The sequence below is a fragment of the Pongo abelii genome, chromosome 2, assembly GCF_028885655.2.
Source record: "Pongo abelii isolate AG06213 chromosome 2, NHGRI_mPonAbe1-v2.0_pri, whole genome shotgun sequence".
NCBI classification, from domain to species: domain Eukaryota; kingdom Metazoa; phylum Chordata; class Mammalia; order Primates; family Hominidae; genus Pongo; species Pongo abelii.
The window spans coordinates 97583112-97606932 of NC_085928.1; the positions used below are offsets into that span (position 1 = coordinate 97583112).

The 23821-nt window shown below is 41.8% G+C and overlaps 1 protein-coding gene across 15 annotated transcripts in view; it reads left to right on the top strand.

Moving 5' to 3' along the window:
- The window catches only part of ARHGEF3 (Rho guanine nucleotide exchange factor 3), a 349785-nt gene that overhangs the window by 318207 nt on the left and 7757 nt on the right, over positions 1-23821 (top strand). For 9 of the 15 annotated variants that reach the window (XM_002813615.6, XM_009238885.4, XM_054552020.2 and 6 more), the window contains 6 exons: positions 3828-3998; positions 5406-5468; positions 7584-7680; positions 7848-7924; positions 13565-13822; positions 21691-21861. In XM_002813615.6, the coding sequence (XP_002813661.1) occupies positions 3828-3998; positions 5406-5468; positions 7584-7680; positions 7848-7924; positions 13565-13822; positions 21691-21861 (837 nt within the window). Of the gene's footprint in view, positions 1-3056; positions 3090-3827; positions 3999-5405; positions 5469-7583; positions 7681-7847; positions 7925-13564; positions 13823-21690; positions 21862-23821 lie in introns of all 15 variants that reach the window. The other 6 variants (XM_063722058.1, XM_063722061.1, XM_063722059.1 and 3 more) reach the window with 1 other exon arrangement.

Consider the following 23821-nt stretch of genomic DNA (forward strand, 5'->3'; position numbering starts at 1 on the left):
ATTCTCTCAAGTGAAAGTGGAAACTTTCATTTTGAATTTTTTTGTGTGTGTTTCCTTTCTTTCTGCTCTTTAATTCTCAACTCAGCTGCCATCAGAACTGCAAACTGGGTTGAGCAAGTTACTTAATGACTCACTGCACTTGTTTTGACCTTTTAATGCTTGTGGCTAATTGATTCCGAGTGCTGGGGATCTGCGTGCATTTAGTTCCTGGTTACTGTTTACAAGGGACTGTTTTTAAGAGATCACAAGGATTTGTAAGATACCATTAGTGAACTGTGTATTTGGTGCAAGTACTTTCTTGACTTGCATAGGGCTGGTCCAGCCATCATGAGCTCATTAGTGAGCCCAAGAGCACCCCTGCTACTTGTGCCAGCCTAAGGGGCTTGTGTTGCTACTTGCAGAGTGAGCGTCCTGCTTCCAGAAGGTTGTGGTAATACCCTGAAGCTCTTTGGAAGTTTCTTTTTACATTTTTCATTTATTCTTGTATATCTATATCTCTATATATATTTTTTTAATTTAGAACTGAAACGAAGTCTTGCTATGTTGCCCAGAGTGGTCTTGAACTCCTCAGCTCAAACGATCCACCTGCCTTGGCTTCCCGAAGAACTGGGATTACAGGCATGAGCCACCAAGCCCTGCCTCATTTTTTTTTTTTTTTTTTTTTTTAAGAGGGAGTCTTGCTCTGTCACCCAGGCTGCAGTACAGTGGCGCAATCTCAGCTCACAGCAATCTCCACCTCACGGGTTCAAGCAATTCTTCTGCCTCAGCCTCCCAAGTAGCTGGGATTACAGGCGCCTACCATCACGTCCAGCTAATTTTTTTGTGTGTTTTTAGTAGAGACAGGGTTTCACCATGTTGTTCAGGCTGGTCTTGAACTCCTGACCTCAGGTGATCCGCCCGCCTCAGCCTCCCAAAGTGCTGGGATTACAGGCGTGAGCCACCACGCCTGGCCATTTTAGACACTTTGGGAGGCCGAGGCGGGCGGATCACGAGGTCAGGAGATCGAGACCATCCTGGCTAACACAGTGAAACCCCATCTCTACTAAAAATACCAAAAATTAGCTGGGCGTGGTGGCAGGTGCCTGTAGTCCCAGCTACTCGGGAGGCTGAGGCAGGAGAATGGTGTGAACCCGGGAGGCAGAGCTTGCAGTGAGCTGAGATCGCACCACTGCACTCCAGCCTGGGTGACAAGAGTGAGACTTCATCTCAAAAAAAAAAAAAAAAAAAGACTAAAAATGTATAAAGGAGGACAGAAATCACCCATAATGTCAACATGAAAAAACAATAGAATTTTGTGATGTTCCCTTTATATCTTTGCTCATGTGCATTTTTTGCATAATTATAAAATGTTCACATATAGATTTTTAATCCTGATTTTATTTTAGGCTACATAGAAGGGGTGTTTGCATTTTAAATTATCTCTGAATTGTCTAGATAATATTCCATCCAGCAGGTAATTATAACTTTTTTTTTTTCTGAGACAGTCTTACTCTTGTCGCCCAGACTGGAGTGCAGTGGCGCGATCTTGGCTCACTGCAATCTCCGCCTCCCGGGTTCAAGCGATTCTCCTGCCTCAGCCTCCTGAGTAGCTGGGATTACAGGCACATGCCACCACACCCCGGCTAATTTTTGTACTTTTAGTAGAGATGGGGTTTCACCATGTTGGCCAGGCTGATGTCAAACTGCTGACCTCAGGTGACCCACCCGCCTCACCTTCCCAAAGTGCTGGGATTACAGGCGTGAGCCACTGTGCCCAGCCAATTATAACTTATTTAACAATGCCCTTATGTTGAATAGTTCTTTTTAAAATTTTTCCTTACTTTCTGGAATTTTATTGTTGAATCTCAAAATAATTGGGAACTACCTTAGAATGCCTTTGTGATGAAGGCTCATATGTCATATGCAAATTCATTTCCTGACCTCAGGAAGTTTATAGTTAAGAGCAGGTGACCAATAATTATAATCAAGTGTGATCATTGCTATATCAGAGGTATGTCTAAAGTGCTCTGGGGTAGGAGGATGGGAGAATGTTGGTGAAGACTTCTTAGAGGAGGTACTGTTTGAGTTACATCCTGAGGGCAGTTAAGAGTTAGCCAGCTATGGCCGGACACGATGGCTCACGCCTGTAATCCCAGCACTTGGGGAGGCCAAGGCGGGCGGATCACGAGGTCAGGAGATCGAGACCATCCTGGCTAACATGGTGAAACCCCGTCTCTACTGAAAATACAAAAAATTAGCCGGGCGTGGTGGCGGGCGCCTGTAGGCCCAGCTACTCAGGAGGCTGAAGCAAGAGAGTGGCGTGAACCCAGGAGGTGGAGGTTGCAGTGAGCCGAGATGGCGCCACTGTACTCCAGCCTGGGCGACAGAGTGAGACTCTGTCTCAAAAAAAAAAACAAAAAAAACAAAAGCCAGCTATGAAGTGATGGAAACACATTCCAGGAAGAGAAGATTGCTTGAAGAGAGCACAGAGGGATGGCAAAGCATGACATATTTAGGGAATGACAGATAGCCTAGTATGGTTGGAGAAATGGAGGCTCATGGATGAGTGGCAGGATGGGATCCTAAATATGGAGACTGTAGTCAGATTACAAGAGACTTCCTGTGCCAACCTGAGGAGTTGAAACTTCACGATGAAGGCCACAGAGAGCCATGGCAGGGAACACTTCCTAAATAAGAATGTGGTTTGGAGCACAGCAACCTCATTGCTTTGGCAAAGTCTCCAATAAGTGTGATGAAATCTTCTAGGATGAAGACTGAAAATGATGCACTCAGCCTTCTTCTGGATCATTTGTATTTGTCATGAAAAGCATTTTGGTAGCATGTTTAAGTCACACAGGTGGACTTCGGATGGTTAGACTGCCCCAGAGTCTACTGGGGCCTCTTTGGGAAATAGGAAAATACCTCAGGGACAGGAATCATGTGCTGTGAACATGGTATTTAGTATGTGTGTTAGTCAGGACTTTTCAAGTTGACAGAACCCCAACTGAGATAATAGAAAGGGAAATGTCTTTCTATATGTAACGAAAATGTCTAAGGGTGGTTCTTTCTGGTTTCAGGCACAGTGGGATCCAGAGGCTCAAGCAGTATTGGTAAAGCTTGCTCCCTTCCTGCCTCCATTGGTCACTCTATCCTTCATTCTGGGTCTCTTTATTCTCTCCTGTAGCAGACAGATGCTTCTGTGTAACTAGGGAGAGTTGCTGCTAGAAGGCCCTGCTTGTGTTCTCTCTTGAACTCACAATCTCAAAGGAATACTCTTTCCTCCTTTCTCCCATAACTCATGTGACAAATTTCAGGGAATCACGTGCCCATCCCTGAACTAGGATGGTGGAATACTCTATTGGTCAGGTCTGGGGGAGCCCACCAAAACTATATGTAATAGGATACCCAAAGTTAGTGGGATTCTATTTATAGAAGGAGGAGAGTAGGAGTACTGGCCAAATGTTTAAATAAATAAAGGCCATCCACTATTGTTATCTCTTGTTCTTTTAAAGAGGGGAGATGTCCACTGGAAAAAAGTAGAGCTCATCACGTATCCAAGAACTGCCTTTATGCGTGAGTTTGGCCTGATATGTGCTTGCACTATAGTCCACTTGGTATCCAGGTCACACAGAGCGGATACTCCCAGCACATGTTCCAAAGCAGCCCCCTGTCCAATTTTCCTTAGCACGTAGGCTCAAGACAATGCCCCACTTCCCAAAGGCCTTGTGGCAATGTCCTCTTTTTCTTTCACATATATGATTTATGTTCCGTCAACGGCAGGAAACTGCTCAAAGATCCACCCAGTCCTGCTGCTGCGCCCGTGATGGTTTGTTTTTCTCATTGTTTAGCGCTCCATTAGCTTCCGCAGTGAGAGCCGCCCTGACATCCTCGCCCCCCGACCCTGGTCCAGAAATGCCGCCCCCTCGAGCACGAAACGGAGAGATAGCAAGCTGTGGAGTGAGACCTTCGATGTGTGCGTCAATCAGATGCTTACATCCAAGGAAATCAAACGTCAGGAGGTAGGCTCGGGGCCCATGGAGCTGGCTGTGTGTCTGAAACAAAGGTGCATTGCGGCATCAGCCGTGCTGGAGTTTGCACCTTAGTCTCCAAATCAATTATTCATTGCATTTGCAGAAGGACAAACTGGAGTGTCTGACCTTGGGGAAGGAACTGAGAAACCAGAAACCAGCTGGAGGGTGTGGCCCCCACTTTAAAAAGAAACTGATGTGAAAATATGAATTTACAAGAAGATGAAATCAAGTGTCTATTTAGGATTCTGAAGTTCACAAAAATAATCATTTTAGTTATATTTTGTTAGCAACTTATAGACTATTTAAAAATATTCAGTTTACATAACTTTGATTCAGCTTTGTGGAAAACTTCCTTTCTATAGAATCCAGTTAATTTCATTCCCTGTAAGTTTTCTGTATCAATTGCCCTAAATGGCTCTGATAATATTACCCTGTATAGAAGAGCTTGTCTAAGTGCTTGTGCCAGGCTGTGCTGAGCACATCATGTGTGCATCATCTGATGAGATCCTTGGAGTATCCAGCTCAGGGTTGTGCCTCCACCTGCTTTGTCCTCAGTTTACCAAGCAGCCGCAGGTGGAGGGAGCTTTCAAAGCCTTACTACTTTTTCCCTATATCCTGAAACACAGTAGACCCTGAAATATCGATACAAACTTGTAATCCTTTAATAATGTAATGTTTGCTGACAGTTTGACTTCCCAGATGGAAGTGAAAGAGTGTTCTGTGCATCATAGCTCTTTAGCATGATGGCTTAATAGAGCCAAATTAGAAACGGTCCATTTACATACTCTTCTACACAGTCAGCTCCTATAATTTTATTTGTTGTACCTGTGGGGCTGAGAAGTGGTTTAGAATGAATTAACTTCACCAGATTGTATTTGGAGTGGTAAAATGTTGGATTCTTCCTACAATCTCAGCCTCAAGGCAGTGGATAATACAAATAAAACTCTGCTGAGATTTGCCTTCTGTCGAGTAGAAGAAAAAGTGGGGATGGCCCAGTTAATAATACTGCCACATCTATTACCTAGAACAGCCTCTGAATCACTTCTTATGATGGCGTCTCACAACAAGGGTATCAAATCCATGGCTCACACTGTAATTATTTTACCTAAAATACCCTCTTGTTCGGCTGCATCAAAGTTCTGTAACATGAAAGATGACGTTTTGGATTAGAAATGTGTAGAAACTTTCTCCCACAAACAGAGAAGCACAATATGCAGCAGTTTTGCAATATCTTTTCATTGCAGGTTTAAGCATAGATGCATTTGCCTCAGGTTAACGTAACTTAAAATACTTAAATATGTAAATTTGGGGTTTGGGTGGTGGAGCCAGCACTATTTGAATATGGTCTTGTAAATGAAGGGAGAATTCAGTGAATATGTTTATCTTTCCTTGCAGGCGATCTTTGAGCTTTCCCAAGGAGAAGAAGACTTGATAGAAGACTTGAAATTAGCAAAAAAGGTAAATTTAAATCCAGCAGTCATTTGAGTCAAGTCACATTTTTTTCTTGAGTAATTTCACAACCCTAAAGTGGTGCTTCATGAGAACTCTCTTTATGACTAAGACTTGTCTGCTACCACATACCAAGCAGTGGGGAAAGTGCTTCAAAACAAGAGGGCAGAATAGCTCTCCAGACCTGGCACCTTTAGGGGTTTACTTCTGTATGTCTCTAATGCATGTCAAAGAATACTTCAGCCTAAATCAGAAAGTGTCCATGGAGGCCTCGCTTTATGTATATTTCATTGTCCTAGAAGTCTCATATGTAGGACTCTTTGCTCATAGGAGAGAATGTGTGCATGTCTGAAACTTGAACTGAGTCTTGGTAATAAAGCCATTTGAATCTCAAAAGTGAATAAAGTGAAATGAGGCAATTGCATGCTATCATATAAGTTGGGGTCTTTTATATAGGAATTTGTTTTCTAATCAACATTTTGTGTGGGGAGGAGGAGGACAACAAACCTTCCTCAAAAACCTTTTCATCCCAGTGGCACAGCCCCCCAACTCCATGGCTTGGAGGCTAAAATCCAGACTTCTTCATCTGATATTCACAGCCTCCTCGAAGAATCACAGGGTTGGAAGGCTACCTCCCTTCTTTTAAGGGTTTTTAGTCTTTCTGCTAAGATGAAATTCCACCTCTAGCATTCCTGAGAGATGGCCACCCAAGCTTTGCTTGGACACAGCCAAGAAACTGAGTTTTAGGCAGAGCTGGAGGAGGAGGAGGTCAGAGAGGACAAAGAAGTTATTTCACTCTGAGAGTTATCACGCTGGGCATATGTCTAACTCCCCTTTCCTGCATCAAGATTTGCCGAGCTCAAGCACCTTCAGGTGTTTCCCAGCCATCCTTTTGCTCATGGTGGCCCTACCTTGCTAGAAACTTTTCTCTTTCATTTCAACCATTCATATCTACCCATTCTTCAGGAACCAGCTCAAATCTCAGTTTATTCTTACATAACATTTATTGCCTCCTTCTGTGTACCAAGCAGCTCATCTTCAAAACTTCCCTTGGCCACTCCAGCTTTAATTCTGTGACCTTCTAGAGCAGTTTTGATTTGATGGCTTTTTGCTGTCATGTGACATCAGTCTTGTTTTTAATCTTTAATTTTTAAACATAAGCTGGGTCCGGTGGCTCACACCTATAATCCCAACACTTTGGGAAGCTGAGGCAGGCGGATCACTTGAGGTCAGGAGTTCAAGACCAGCCTGGCCAACATGGTGAAACTCCGTCTCTACTAAAAAATACAAAAATTAGGCTGGGCACTGTGGCTCACGCCTGTAATCCCAGCACTTTGGGAGGCCAAGGCGGGCAGATCACGAGGTCAAGAGATCGAGACCATCCTGGCCAACATGGTGAAACCCTGTCTGTACTAAAAAGAACAAAAAGAAAAAAAAAAAAGAAAGAAATATTTTTTAAACATAGATTTAGTTTTCCATGAGATCAGAAACTAAAACATAAACTAGAAAATATTTTAGTTGTTCTTATCTTCCCCATTAGCTTTATAAAATTCCTTGAAGGTAGGAGACTTCTAAGCCTTTGTATTCTATTTTAGTGCCCTGAGTATAACTGTGTATTCTTGTTGTTTAATTTTCTCTAGTAAGAGGTGATAGGATTATCACCTTTTCTCTCTTTGTTCAAATCAGTAGTAAAGGATACCAATCACTGTTTCTTTCCTCTTTTTCTTTATTTTAAATATATACTAATTGAAAAAAGAATCTGCTGGTAGCTAGTTTTGAATAAAGTGGGATTTTTTTTAAGAGGCAGGATCTTGATTTTGAAAACATTTTAATGGTCAAATCTGTTCTATACCTAGGATTTGCGCTCTTTCCTAGATATATGATATACTAGAATAAAAAAGCTTTTGAAAAATCTGCTTTGGTTTATCAACCACAAAGGCTTAAGGCAGTGCTGGTTTCTCCTCTCCTCCAGCCACACCTCTCTGCTGTTTCTGCAGCTTTATGGGAGAAGTTGTTAGCCAGAAGTTTTGTTATTGGATAAGACCTCTCAGGAGCCACTTACGTGAACAATGTACTTCCTCTGATTTTAAACATTTGCTTCCATCTCTTGCCGTTTTTGTGCAGGCCTATCATGACCCCATGCTGAAACTCTCCATAATGACAGAACAAGAGTTGAATCAAATTTTTGGAACACTGGACTCTCTAATTCCTCTACATGAAGGTATAATTTTGTTCCCAGGATGAGTCATGACTTGTAGCCTTAACTGAGTTGTCTTACAATTAGTGAGTGATTATTAATTGCCTGCAATGTGAATAACCCAGAACCTACTTCCAGCCCTGTTCATATTTGAATGCCTAACAAATAAGCATCTGTTTGTTTTTTGCCAGAGCTCCTTAGTCAGCTTCGAGATGTTCGGAAGCCTGATGGCTCGACTGAACATGTTGGTCCCATCCTCGTGGGCTGGGTAAGAAAGTTCCCTGGTCTTTATTGAAGATAAATTTCAATAATATAGATGGGAGTTTCATTTTAGCTAGACTTTTTTTATTTTTATTTTTATTTTTTTACAAATATTAGTTTCACATCAGAAAAAAAAATCCTAGTAAAATTGTAATTAAATTTAAGCTTTGTATCTTTAAAGCATGAAAATAGTTTTTTTCTTATTACAAATTTATTGCATTTAAAAGTAACAGGGCCTTTTGCAACAAAATAAGTAAAGGTACACATGAAACTATTACTAGTTTCGTATCAAAATAAAACTAGTTAATATTCTATCAGGCCAATCGCTAATATAATATAGTCCAATAAAAATTTATTGACATATATCCACTACCAAAAAAAAAAAAAAACTTTTCATGCTATTAAAAAAAACTCTCATGGTCAAAATGCAGTTTTATAAACAAGATCATAAGTAAAGGTTGCTAATGTTTAGCATATTAAAAAAAACTTTTCAGGCCATAAAAAAAATCTCATGGTCAAAATGTAGTTTCATAAACAGGATAATAAGTAAAGGTTGCTAATGTTTAGCATATATACCATGCTAAGTAATTTATAGGAGAGCTGGGTATATGGTGACCTTCATCCTAACATAATTCATTCCTTTTCCTAATTAAATAAAAAGAAATAAGCTGTGATCTTAGATTAGGAATCATAAATTTATGATCCTGGGGCTGGATTTGTGTTTTATTGTGTACATAAAGTTGTTGTTTGTTTGTTTCACTTACACTAGACAAGGCGTGTGCTCTATTTTGCCTCAGTCCCCACCGCTCCCTATTCTACACATTTATGTTTCCTTCTGTGAGTACGTGAATGGTCCATCCCAGTTCCAGGTGTTTTTCATTTGTTATAAAGCAGATAATGAGAGGAGATTGCTGACTTATTCCAGGCAAGATTAGGTCTCTCATCACTCTGTTGCACACAGTATTCCAGAAAAATAGGCAGGAAGTACCACAACAGCTAATATTAGAGATTATTTCACTGTGTGGAGAGTGTTGTGAAGGTTATAAATCCTACTGTTGCTATGTGAGTTCTCTTTATTCCGTTACATCTGCATTTTAATCTTCCTAAAACCTTTCAGTTAACATGCCTTGATAACACATAGATGTGCAGAAAGTTTTAACATTGATCTTTTAACTTATGTTTCTCAATGACTGCCTTGATCAAGATACTTGATGAGAGTTTCATGACTTAGATAGCTTTAGTTCAGGAGTCAATTTTAGCACCAAGGCTGAAATATCCCAAGGGTATCTGAAAGGCAAGTAATGTTCTAAGATGAATAATTTAGAAAATATGCCTTAATATTTCAAGAGACATCATTCATCTTGTATTTTTGACTTTCATTTTATTATGAGCCATTGTAGATGTTTTAACTTCTTTAGCCCACAAAGAAATTTCTCCAAAGAGAGCCAGCCAACTGGAGACAGATAGAGACAAAGAAGGTATAATGAGTAGAGAGTCTGCCTCAATGTCTCTTAAACTTCCTGAGTCTGTGGACTGCTTTATATGGGGGTAAATGGAGCAGTTAGGCCACACTCCAGAATTTGTAGGATAACTCCTCTGCTTTTGATGAGACAGCAGTACAGGACTACATGGTTTCCTTAAGCATCATATGCAAATTGTCAGTTTATGCCAGAAGCAAAATTGTAGGAATTTGCCTTGTTCGTAACTTTCTGCTGAAATAAACATTTGTCACGTTTATTAGAAAATTGGTTTGATCTGGGAGCAGCTTTGCAGTCATTTTCTGTACATACCCAAAGGAAGTGTGACCATGCTGGCCCATTGCTATCTGGATGCTTCAGGCATCAAATGAGGACTTGGATCTTGAAGAGCAGCCTAAAATTAAACAACTGGCCCGTTGTTGCCAGACTTCGTGAGAAATGGCCCTTATTTATCAGGCCTGACGAGCTGTTAAATGTTTTTCCTCTTTTAACTGCAGATGTGTCCGTTTGAGTGGGAACAGTAAACCTAGGGGTACATATGTTTGAGTTCTTGTATTTTTAACAGAACAAAATAAACATCTTAGTGGTCTTTGGATGAGAAAAGTCAGAGCCCATTCGACCCATGAAAAACTGATTTATTTTCCCCGCAAAGGAAAAAAGGGGGGGTAGGGGGGGAACCCTTTTAAACAAGTGAGTCTTCCAAGTGGGACAGCCCTGGCCAGTCCTTTTGACCTTAGAATGAATCAATTACTTTTACTTTGAAGACCTTAAACAGAGTGGTTGCTTTTTTTCAGGGAACTACCCTGGTTACTGAGAATCAGTGTCCCCGCTCCCTAATGGGTCAGCCTGTTTGAGTAAGCCTTCCCTAGCATAAAGAAACAACTTCCCAAGTGACTTATCTCCATGCCAACATTTTTTCAATGATAAAATACTTTATAAGCTCTCCAAGGCAGAAAGTTCTCATGTAAATTTGATGTCTCACTAAATTTTAATTCCTAAGAAAGAGCCAGGATACATGGAAGCAAAAAAAAAAAAAAAAAGATTTGTTCACAATATTAGGGGGATAAAAGAACTTCTTTAAAAAGTGAGTTTCCCTTATAAATTCTTGATAGTCTATTTAATAAAGAGATGGTGAATAGTTCAGAACTCTGAAGGTAAAGGGGAAGCAAGAACAAGCTTCGGACTCTAGTTTTGTCTCCAGCTGAGCAAGTAGCTTTGGTTCTCTAAACGACAGTTTCTTCAATAAAAATATTCTAGAGCCCAAGCACGGTGGCTCACGTCTGTAATCCCAGCACTTTGGGAGCCTGAGGCAGGTGGATCTCTTGAGCCCAGGAGTTGGAGACCAGCCTGGGCAACATGGCGAAACCCTGTCTCTACAAAAAAAATATTAGCTGGCATGGTGGTGCATGCCTGTAGCCCTAGTTATTTGAGAGGCTGAGGAGGGAGAATTGTTTGAGCCTGGGAAGAAGAGGCTGCAGTGAGCCATGATCATGCCACTGCTCTCCACCTGAGCAACAAAGTGAGACCCTGTCTCAAAAACAAAGAACTTCTTGGGACAAGTAATAATAGCTAGTACTTACTGATTCTTAATCAGAAGCCAAGCTCCATGCTACGTATTTTGTATGCTTTACCTCATTAAGGGAGAGGGGGACATTAGTATATACATTTTGTAGGTGGAGACACTGAGGCTTGTAAGAGTCACTGACAGCTGTGTGAGTTAGGCTTTGAACCTGATTCTCCCTATTTCTGAGTCTGTCCTTTTTTCGGAGACAGTTTCGCTCTGTCGCCAAGGCTGGAGTGCAGTGATGCGATCTCAGTTCATTGCAACCTTCGGCTTCTGGGTTCAAGTGATTCTTGTGACTCAGCCTCCCAAGAAGCTGGGATTACAGGCGTGCACCACTATGCCCTGCTAATTTTTATATATTTTAGTAAAGACGGGATTTTGCCACGTTGCCCAGGCTGGTCTCAAACTCCTGACCTCAAGTGATCCACCTGCTTCAGCCTTCCAAAGTAATATGATTACAGGCGTGAGCCACCGCACCTGGCCTAGTCTCCTTAACTGCATTTTCACCTCTCATCCTGAATAAGGGAGTGTCTGTATTTGAGCACCAGATCTTGTACATTCTTCACCCTGTGTAGTTAAAGATCACTTGGGGCCTCTCCTAGCCGATGACTGAACCAGATAGCCTTTCAGGTCATGCCCAGGAAATGAGCACCCTGTCAGGTGAGAGCACAGGACCAGAGCCCCATTTGGTTGCCATGGTAGCAGGGCAGCAGGATCACAGGGAGCAGTGGCCCATTGGACAGTGAGCAGCAGTGTGGTCGAGGTTCCTCGCTAGTTTACATCTGATGGTTACTGCTGATTTGTTTCTTCCTAGTGAAAACATTGGTCATTTCCAGATCTTTTTAAAAGGTGAGGAAGTGGAAATTAAATGAAGAGGGCCTGAGGCCCTTTTTAATTAACTCTGAAAGTCTAAATTACAAGCCACAGTACCACGTTTGGGTTCTATCTCTCTGTGTGTGTGTGTGTGTGTGTGTGTGTGTGTGTGTGTGTGTGTGTGCGCGCGCGCGCGCATGTATAAGTACCAATTATCATTACTTTCAAATAATAATAGCTAGTACTTACACAAATATAAGGTTGAGGGAAAAAATTTCTGCAACTCTTTAGCACAAGTAGAGATTTTTAATAACATGTAAGGAAGGTAGACATTTCCAAGGAATGTTAAGCTCAACAGTAAGCTTGTAAAATATTACTTTCCTGGTATCCCTTTTTTGGTTTCAGTCACTGAGGAAATAATTTCAATAAGAGGTGTAAAAGCAGCAGCAGAGTATTTAAAGTTTCAGATGCTGCCATACTTTATTTTTATGTTTTTTTTTTTTTTTTTTTTTTTTTGGAGACAGAGTCTCACTCTGTCGCCAAGGCTGGAGAGCAGTGGCATGATCTCGGCTCACTGCAGCCTCTGCCTCCCAGGTTCAAGAGATTCTCCTGCCTCAGCCTCCTGAGTAGCTGGGATTACAGGTGTGTGCCACCATGCCTGGCTAATTTTTGTATTTTTAGTAGAGACGGGGTTTCACCATGCTGGCCTGGCTGGTCTGAAACTCCTGACATCGTGATCCGCCCGCCCCGGCCTCCCGATGTGCTGGGATTACAGGCATGAGCCACTGCGCCTGGCCGCCATACTTTATTTTTAAGCAAGGTTCACAAACCATCAAATGTTACCTAATCTTGTAATCCATTAAACATGCATTTATTTGTTCATTCAGAACAGAGTGTCTGCCATATAGTAGGCCCAATGCAAAGTAATGACGATACAGAAATGAAAGACACTCCTTTGCCAGTGTCTTGCACTGAATCCCTCTGAAGAGCAAGTGTTACAGGGACTAGGGCTTCCTAGTACAAGAGAGAGAAACAAAAGCAGTTAGGCCATTGGCTGCATTTGATTGCTTCTGGTAACTTTCTGGAGGCTCATAGCTCTTAGATTAGAACACCAAGGCAGAAAAGGTGGATGAGAAGCCCTTTCCGTTGAATCTCTGACATGGTGTTTGCACAGTGTGACTGATGGGATGTGTCAGAGAAATTAGCATTTTGCTGGAATGAAGGCAGTGAAGGTTAAATGTTCCAAAGTCTTTAAGCTTAAATTGTTCATTACATAGTATTGTATAGGCTCACGCCTGTAATCCCAGCACTTTGGGAGGCCGAGGTGGGCGGATCACAAGGTCAGGAGATCGAGACCATGCTGGCTAACACGATGAAACCCCATCTCTACTAAAAATACAAAAAATTATCCTGGCATGGTAGCAGGTGCCTGTAGTCCCAGCTACTCAGGAGGCTGAGGCAGGAGAATGGTGTGAACCTGGGAGGCGGAGCTTGCAGTGAGCCGAGATAGTGCCATTGCACTCCAGCCTGGGCGACAGAGCGAGACTCCGTCTCAAAAAAAAAAAAAAAAAAAAAAAATTACTTTGTGAAAGCAAGCCAGAGCCTAAGAAAATTGTCCACTGCCTGCCATGTTGAAGATTCCACTAGTTTCCTCTAGCCATGCAGATAAAGGAATGTCAGCCAGACCCAGAGACCAGTTAGGTGTTTGTTCAGTCCCAATAAATGACGCCACCGTAGCCTCAGAGCTCAATTATTTTGACATTCCAACCTTCTCTTTCTGTTTCCTTCTTAGCTCCCTTGCCTCAGCTCCTATGACAGCTACTGCAGCAATCAAGTAGCCGCCAAAGCTCTGCTGGACCACAAAAAACAAGATCACCGAGTCCAGGATTTCCTACAGCGATGTTTAGAATCCCCCTTTAGCCGCAAACTAGATCTCTGGAATTTCCTCGATATTCCAAGAAGCCGCCTGGTAAAATACCCTCTGCTTCTCCGAGAAATCTTGAGGCACACACCAAATGATAATCCAGATCAGCAGCACTTGGAAGAAGCTGTAAGTTTGTCTGTTTCCTTGTCTCTCTTCTTGTTATTTCCGCCATAATGGCTGGTGGATTTGGTCGGTGGATGAATGGAAGAGTCCCTGGGTACTTAGTACTCAGGAATCTTGGGTTCCAGGCCTGGCACTGCCATCAACCATGTTTTGATTTTGCAAGTCACTTCTCCTCTTTCTGCCTCAGTTTCCTAAACTGTAAAATGCAGTGCTTACATGAAACGCACTGTAAGGTCCCTTAGACAGTAAAATTCTTAATTTTATACAGGTGACTCTAATCTGGTGTTACAGTTGCTGACTGTGAGGGACAAGATCTTTGTGTATATTTTAAATTTTGTTTAGTTAGAAAATAATAAGTTGCCTTTTAGCCTAGCCCCAAAACTCATTTGTGAAGTGGACATCCATTTAAAATCTAGCTCCATTTAGCCCCCGATTACAGTGGCTTGCCTTGTCAAACCTCCTGCTCACTAGTGGGATCCTCACTCAGCAAATGTTTGTTGAGTGTGGGCCAGGCACGATGGCTCATGCCTGTAATCCCAGCACTTTGGGAGGCCGAGATGGGCAGATCACTTGAGGCCAGGAGTTCAAGACCAGCCTGGCCAAAAAAGCAAAACCCTGTCTCTACTAAAAATACAAAAAAAAAAAATTAGCTGGGCAAGGTGGCATATGCCTGTAATCCCAGCTACTCAGGAGGGTGAGGCACAAGAATCGCTTGAGCCTGGGAGGTGAAGGTTGCAGTGAGCTGAGATCATGCCACTGCAACTCCAGCCTGGGCAACAGAGTGAGACTCTGTCTCAAAAAAAAAAAAAAATGTTTATTGAGTGTGGGCTGGGTAATCTGGGAAATATATATTTTTCCCTAGCAGCAATAGAAGACGAGGAAAAATGGGGTGCATATCATGAGAATATTGTAAACTGTGAGCATTCCACCCAGAGAGCACCATTCTGGTTGAGGTACTCTGCATGGTAGAGATGGCAGATGGCAGGCCACGGGGAGCGGGTGGCCTGAGCAAAGGTATAAAGAAATGACAGGACAGGTCATGCCTGGGGAATATCATGGATCAGTTGGCGTGGGGTTAGGGGTCCTCTGAGAAAGCAGCAGGAGAGAAGACAGAGGATGTGGGTTCAGATCTGGTTATAGAGGTTTTTAAATATCAATTTAAGAGATTTTTTCCTTTGTCGTGCAATTAATTGAAGTTTGTTTTTGTTAGTTGTTTGGTTTCTAAGTAGCTGGGATTCAGGATTCAAATCCCAGCTCCATCATTTACAAGCTCTGTAACCTTGGACACATACTCTTGGTAGAACAGGGGACTGAGGAGGAAGAGACTGGTGATAGGGATGCAAGTTGGGAGGATGCTGTCCGGGTGTGAAAACCTGATCAAGGAGATGGCAGTGGGGATAGAGGCTAACAGACCATTCAAAGGGCTCATTTTCTGATTTAATCTGGGACAATAATAGAAGGAGGATATGCATAGGTAATTTGAAAATCAGAAACCTTGAACCTGCTGAGCAAACTGCCTATTTCCTCCCAGATAGGGGTTTAATAATAAGTAGTAGTAACAACAATCATGGTAATAATTGCTGGCATTGAGTACCTAGTAAATCAACTTTATGTAATTTGCCTCATAGGTTATGTATCTCATTTAACCGTCACAACAGCCTAGGAGATAGCTGTTCTTATTAGACCATTTTCCAGATGAGGCTTGGAGAGGTTAAATAGCTTGCCCAGGTCCACAGCCAGCAAGTGATGCAGTTGATGTTCAAACCCTGTCAGTGTAGACTGCAAATCCTGTGCCCTTCAACTTCTTTATGATTCTATACCTTGATGCAGAAAGCCTGCCCACTACTTGAGTTTCTGTTGCCTTTATAGTTGTGGAGAGCTGTCTGGTCACCAGCCTCACTGGTGCAGAACTGGGCTGGGTGCCTCCAAGTAGGATAGAAAAGAATAATAAAGGACCCTCTTCTGATTCATGAGGTATTCAGTGTATCTGGCAGGCCCAACACGCAGAGATCAGGCCCCTAGTCCAGCACAGATCGGGGACGCAGGCGCTGGGGTTGAGGCCCATCTCACTTCATCATGTCTGTTTTTATTACTGGGAAGAGTGCGATAGAGTTGCCTCCTCTCCATATTTCATCCCAGCAAGTGTGTGGTCTGCAGGAATAAAAACAACAGGGAGCATGAGCTACTCAAAGTCATGACTTTTTTGAAGCATGGGAGCCTGTTCTGAGTTACTGTAAAGATTTCTTTTTAATATGGAGCACGAAAGAATACTGTTCTGTTTTTTAAAAAATACCCAGTGAGCTAAAGTTTGAATTTAAAAACAGATAAGAATATGATGGTGTGTAATTTAAAATGATGTGCCAGTAACCAGTTTCCCTAGTGCATAAAGTATGAAGCTGTTTTCAAAAGTTCACTCTGCATCTAGTTATTCAGGCAGATCTGTGCATGAAACATGGTATACCTGCATTTGAAAATGTCTGCAAAGCAAGTCTTCCAAATGCCTACTTACACAGTATACGCACAGGATTTTTTTTTTCCCTTTACAGAATCCTCATAGCATTCATTACCCCACATGAACAGAATTATTTAGCCCTGTACTCTTGGGGCATTATGAATGTTTGATAAACATAAAACCCATAGCACCAATATAGCTTGACAAATATCCCATGAATAAATTTCCCATCAATGAAAAGGGAAAAATCAGAGAGCGCTAAGTAAATTGCTTCCATTCCAAGGGAGTTGATTGCATTCAGACCTATGATTAGATCTAAAAAGAGGTCTTGCCTTTAATGCAGTGCCTAAATTACCACATCTTTATTAGAATTTAATAATAATGCTTTGAGGGTTGATAAAAATTTTTCCCAAAAGAGAACTTCTTAAAATAGGAGTTTGGATATTCAGATATTCCAGAGAACTTGGTTGTTTAATGTTTTAAATTCTAAGAATTTTTCTGCCAGAAAATGATCCTGCAGAGCATCCCTTCCCCCCACCTCACCACTATTTCTCAACTCCTAAAAAAAAAAAAAAAAAAAAATCACTGAAATCAGTGGGAAAAACAGTCCTGCTTTTGATGCAACAGCCGTGAAGACTGCTATTCTTGGTTCATGGCAGGAGCCAATGAGTATCATGGCACAAGGGACCAGACAGTCAGGGCTTTCAGAGTCCACTTTGAGGATGACGAGTCCAGCACGTGTGAGCTTAATCTCTGTACTGTTACCAGGTATCTCTCATCATCTCCCTTTACCAGTCCCTTCTTTCAGTTTGAACCCAGTGAGAGATGCAATAATAAATTTAATTTAAATGCGCAACTACTGTGACTGTTGGCTGGCTATTGGCAGCCTACTGTATGTAACTTTATGCCTCCCTGAAATTCTGCAAAATAAATCTCTCTCAAGAACCAATGCAAAGCCGGGTGCGGTGGCTCACGCCTGTAATCCCAGCACTTTGGGAGGCCAAGGCAGGCAGATCAAGAGGTCAGGAGATCGAAACCATCTTGGCTAACACAGTGAAACCCTGTCTCTACTAAAAATACAAAAAATTAGCCAGGCGTGGTGGCAGGTGCCTGTAGTCCCAGCTACTTGGGAGGCTGAGGTAGGAGAATGGTGTGAACCCGGGAGGCAGAGCTTGCAGTGAGCCAAGATTGCCACTGCACTCCAGCCTGGGTGACAGGGCAAGACTCTGTCTCAAAAAAAAAAAAAAAAAAAAAAAAAAACAATGCAGAGGCCAGGAGCAGTGGCTGCTCACGCCTGTAATCCCAGCACTTTGGGAGGCCAAGGCAGGCGGATCACCTGAGGTCAGGAGTTCGAGACCAGCCTGACCAACATGGAGAAACCCCATCTCTACTAAAAATACAAAATTAGCCGGGCATGGTGGTGCATGCCTGTAATCCCAGCTACACGGGAGGCTGAGGCAGGTGAATCACTTGAACCCAGGAGGCGGAGGTTGCAGTGAGCCGAGATTGCACCATTGCACTCCAGCCTGGGCAACAAGAGCGAAACTCAGTCTCAAAAAAAAAAAAAAAAAGAACCAATGCAGAGAGATAAGACCCTCATGATATTCAGGTAGATAGAAATACAAAACATTATTTTTAATAAATGAAAGCAGACCCAGAGTTACTATTATAAATGTATACATAGAACATGGAATGAGAACACTGATTGTTTCCATTGTTTTGTCTCTGTTTTTCATACACTAGCAAAAGAAGCAGTATTTGAAACTAATCTTAGCTGCATAAGGAACTGCCATGGCATTTGAGTTTATTAATCTTCATGTGATATGCCAGCTGTTCAGTTCCTGAGTTAAATTAGGAAATGAACACATATTTATGACTATAGTGCATCTTCTTTCTGGTTTCCTGGATACTTGCAGGCAACTCAGAAAATTGACTCAAGCGCTGATTAATTCCAGCTGTCTAGGTACACCTGGTAACAGTTAACTGAGAAGTCACAGCCACTAATGCTGAGGTCTTTAAGAGTAAGGAAAAAGCATGGATTTCACTACATATTAAAAAATATGGAAATGTAAAAGGATAAAGTAGACATAACACAGTTGCTCAGATACCTCCCATTTGTTTTAAGCTTCTTGAAGTCAGGAATCCTCTCATTTCTTTGAATGCTACCACTTAGTCTAACATGGAACAGGTTCTCAATAAACAGTTAAATTAATTTGAAGGATGAGTCATGGCTTTAGTATATTTGTGAAATTATTTTGTCTTGAAAGTAACAGTGAATAATCATTCATTTTTGAAAACCAAGAAAGGAAAAAACAAACTAAGAAAGTATACCAAAGTGTTCTGCCATTTATTGTTTTATGTTAATAAAACTCAAATTACTTTTACAGGATTTACATTTAATATTAGGTTGACATCAAAGGCCAAAAAGCTTCTTCTATAACACTAAAGAGCCTATATTTTTTAAAATAAGAAAATAAGGGTTTTTTTTTTTTTTAATCAAAGTAGTGAGTGCTACCACCACAATTTGAGAAATAGAGAAAAGAATAAAGAAATATTTGAAACTTTTGGCCAGGCATGGTGGCTCATGCCTGTAATCCCAGCACTTAGGGAAGCCAAGGCAGGCAGATCATGCGGTCAGGAGTTTGAGACCAGCCTGGCCGACATGGAGAAAGCCCGTTTCTACTAAAAATACAAAAATTAGCTGGGCATGGTGGCAGGTGCCTGTAGTCCCAGCTACTCAGGAGGCTGAGGCAGGAGAATCGCTTGAATCCAGGAGGTGGAGGTTACAGTGAGCCAAGATCATGCCATTGCACTCCAGCGTGGGCGACAAGAACAAGACTCCGTCTCAAAAAAAAAAAAAAAAGAAATCTTTGAAACTCTTAATAGCTACGGAAATATACAGATTATGCATCTCTCTGTAGGATACATTCACCAAACTTCAGCTCAAAGCTGTAAGATCTTCTGTCAAACTTGTGTGGAAGTACAAAAGTTATAACTGAGTAACAGTTTTTACCCAGTTGCTTTTGGCAGACAATATCATTTTAGTGGCATATGAAAAAATAATCACTTGGCCAGACGCAGTGGCTCACACCTGTAATCCTAGCATTTTGGGAGGCTGAGGCGGGCAGATCGCTTGAGTCTAGGAGTCAGAGACCAGCCTATGCACATAGCAAAAACCCATCTCTATGAAAAATACAAAAATTAGCCAGGTGTGATGGCGCACGCCTGTGGTCCTAGCTATCAGGAGGCTGAGGTGGGAGGATCACTTGAGCGCAAGAGGCAGGGGTTGCAGTGAGCCAAGATGGCGCTACTGCACTCCAGCCTGGGCAACAGAATGAGACCCTGTCTCAACTGGAAAAAAAAAAAAGACAAATAATTACTTAACAATCCTAGATAGAATTTATTTATTATTATTATTATTATTATTATTATTATTTTAAGACATGATAACTTCTGACTGAGCAAAGGCTCTTTTGGAACCTTGCTTTTCAGAGATTGGCTTTTCTTTTAAGTAAATGTGATGAAGAGGCCTTATCAACATTTGCCATCTGTTGAGTACTTTTCAGTTACCACCACAAGAACAATGGGACTGTTGGTCTTTTCACTTTTAGGGGACAGAGAATCCTGCTAAGGAAATCGTTATTTGCCTCTGATTGGTGTCATGGAGTTTTTTATTTTTTTGAGACGGAGTCTTGCTCTGTCGCCCAGGCTGAAGTGTGGTGGCGTGATCTCGGCTCACTGCAACCTCTGCCTCCCAGGTTCAAGCGATTTTCCCACCTCAGCCTCCCAAGTAGCTGGAATGATAGGTGGGCACCACCTCACCTGGCTAATTTTTTTTTTGTATTTTTAGTAGAGACAGCGTTCACCATGTTGGCCAGGCTGGTGTGGAACTCCTGACCTCAAGTGATCTGCCTGCCTTGGCTTCCCAAAGTGCTGGGATCACAGGCATGAGCCACCGTGCCTGGCCTGGTGTCATTGAGTTTTCCTCAACTAATTTCTCATCCCTTTGTTTGCTAGCATTTTATAACATTTAGATATATTCATATGACAGAAAGACCAACACATCAGAATAAATATCCACTGACTACATCTCAGGCAGTACTCTTGTTTTTGTATTGACAACACTGCATCCACCATCACTTTGGAATCTTCTGCCCAAACTTAGTCATTCACATGTGCTCTAGATCCTGGGTGTGAGTGTATTTATACAGACTATCCCCAGCATTATACTGGTGTCTTTTTTCCCATTATTTTTTCTCTGTTATTTATAAACATTTATATTATATCACTGAAAAAGATATCCAGGCCAGGCGCAGTGGCTCACGCTTGTAATCCCAGCACTTTGGAAGGCAGAGGTGGGTGGATCACTTGAGCTCAGGAGTTCAAGACCAGCCTGGGCAACATGGTGAAACCCGTCTCTACCAAAAATACAAAAATTGGCCAGGCGCAGTGGCTCACGCTTGTAATCCCAGCACTTTGGGAGGCTAAGACAGGGGGATCACAAGGTCAAGAGATCAAGACTACCCTGGCCAACATGGTGAAACCCTGCTCTACTAAAAATACAGAAAATTAGCTGGGCGTGGTGCCTGTAGTCCCAGCTACTCAGGAGGCTGAGGTAGGAGAATCACTTGAACCCAGGAGGCAGAGGTTGCAGTGAGCTGAGATCGCGCCACTGCACTCCAGCCTAGCGACAGAGTGAGACTCCGTCTCAAAACAAACAAACAAAAAATACAAAAATTAGCTGGGCATTGTGGCAGACACCTGTAATCCCAGCTACTTGGGAGGCTGAGGCAGAAGAATCGCTTGAACCTGGGAGGCAGAGGTTGCAGTGAGCCGAGATTGTGCCATCTCACTCCAGCCTGGGCAACAAGAGGGAAACTCCATATCAAAAAAAAAGATATTCAAACCGTTTGTTCAAACCCAATTTGCAAATATTGTTCGTACATTAGATTGCGTACATATAGAGAAACGATGAAGCTATTAATTGTGTCACATCCTCAAAGACAGTTCCTCTTTTGGACTCTTACATTCTGCTTTGTTTTCTCTCCTTAGCCAATTTTTTTATATGGCTACATTTTCAACATTGTGAGCAAGTTTTAAGAAATATGCAGCCTGGAGTTCAATAGGTATTCCTTCCTCCCAGATAAAATTATTCATCAATATTAGTTTTATATATAATACAAATATCTTTATATGTATACAAATAAATGTGTGTGTATGTGTACAGATGGATAGATAGATGCAGTATACTAAAAGTATTTATGTTTTGTTTTGTTTTTTTTTTCTCTTTTCCCAAAGTAGCAACTTAAAGAGTTAGATCCGGGTGTGTCCTAGTGTCCTTCTAGGCTGAGCCCCTAAGACTTGGTGTGAATGGTTTGCTGCTTTCCTCCATACTTAATTGTCCTCTTTGTTTCCATAGATAAATATCATTCAGGGAATTGTGGCAGAAATCAACACCAAGACTGGCGAATCTGAATGCCGCTATTATAAAGAGCGGCTTCTTTACTTGGAAGAAGGCCAGAAAGACTCCCTGATCGACAGCTCTCGAGTCTTGTGTTGTCATGGTGAACTGAAGAACAATCGGGGCGTGGTAAGTAGTTACTCCCTTTAAGCAGTCTTATCCACCTCCCCTATCCCTAATTCATTTGATGTGGAGCCTCCTCTTACAATTTCTTCCCTATCTAGGGTCATGTTCTTTTTTGAGATGGAGTCTCGCTTTGTCACCCAGGCTGGCTCACTGCAACCTCTGCCTTCCCGGTTCAAGCAATTCTCGTGCCTCGGCCTCCCAAGTAGCTGGAACTGCAGACACGCACCACCATGCCCAGCTAATTTTTGTATTTTTTTAGTAGAGACAGGGTTTCACCATGTTGGCCAGGGTGGTCTCAAACTCCTGAGCTCAAGTGATCCGCCTGCCTTGGCCTCTCAAAGTGCTGGAATTACAGGCTTGAGCCACCGTGCCTGTCCTTCGTTCTTTCAAACAAAAATTGCTTTTCCAGTGTCATTTATATCACAGGATCATATGTGTATATGTATATATATATTCATTCATATTTTGTAATGTTAAGGATCAGTACCTATTCAGAAAGAATTTTGGAAACCAATATAGGGTTGCCCGCTATTTATTTTGTCTGATTGTGACTTTGAAAAACAAAGGCAGAACAGTTAACATCTCTCACTTTGATTTCAGAAAATAAAGGATGATCTTAATAAGATGTTAGAAGGATTTAATCTCAGAGAAACAGCTCTTCAGTTGAATGCATTTAACTTCTTTCTCGTGCATTGGGACCCATCCACAGACTGGCATTTTGAAACCAATTTTTTTTAAATAACAACCTATCTTCTATTGGTTGCATATTTAGCTTTGACCTATAGACACCCATTTCCTGGCTTTTATTCCCAAGTAGATACTGAAATGGTTCCTCTTCTGCTATCATAGCAACTGTGTATATCTCCCTTGGAGCACTTAATATAGTGATTTGCAATTCTCCATTTGTCTGTCAGTATATTCCATTATACCATGTTATTTTGGTGGTTTGTCAACCTTAGAACCTATTATGGGGACCTGGCACATACTGGGTACTCAATGAATGAATGCTTGTTTAAAAGGAAAGATGAATTTGAATTATATGAGAGTTCAAAATTCATTCAGTTCACCAAGCTATTTGTATGTATAGCCAGTAAAAATTTGTGTGTGTGTGTGTTTAAATTTCTGTGTTGAGATAGCCATTGGGAGAGAGACTCTGCATTTTTATTGTATTTCATCTTCAGTATCTAGCCAACCCTTAGAATGAAAGCCAGAACTAGATTGAAGGGTTCTTAATAAAGTTTTGACAATTCAAGGGACATCCGTTTAGCCTAGACTGAGCAGCCATGGAAATATTACTTGAAATTAGTGAGTACATGTTATAACCCATTATCAGGGATGCTGTGGATCCATCCAGTGGATGGTACAGTGGGGGTAATGAGACCTGTCAAGTCTGTTGCTTGAAGATGTGTGTCTGTGGGACTAGAGAGTTACTGATTGCTAGAAAGCTGCATTCTGTTTCTTGCTTATTTTCAGAAAGCACCTGTGGACTTCTGGTATCTTACACCAAGCTCCTTGAACATTCTTTCTAGGAAGCCCAATGAGAAATAGGAAAATGCACTGCTCCACAGGGTGTAAGCCTATTATCTTTCTGTACATCAGTGAAGGACTGAGAACTTTCTGGTTAGATGTGCCTAAGGCATAAAGATAAACTCTAGTTTTTATTGCAGGCAGATAGATGTTTGAGAACAAGATAGTTGGGGTGGGAGGCTTGTGGGTTTTTTTTTCCCCCAGTAGAGTTGTAAAAGTCATTGTGAATAAAGTCTTGGGTCAGAAAAAAAGCACAGTAGTTTGAGGGCAGGAAGGAGCTGAGACCAATAAGAGAAGTTATCAGGGAACATTCATAAATGAGTTTTTTGTTTGTTTGTTTGTTTGTTTGAGACAGTCTCACTCTGTTGCCCAGGCTGGAGTGCAGTGGCATGATCTTGGCTCACTGCAACCTCCACCTCCTGGATTCAAGCAATTC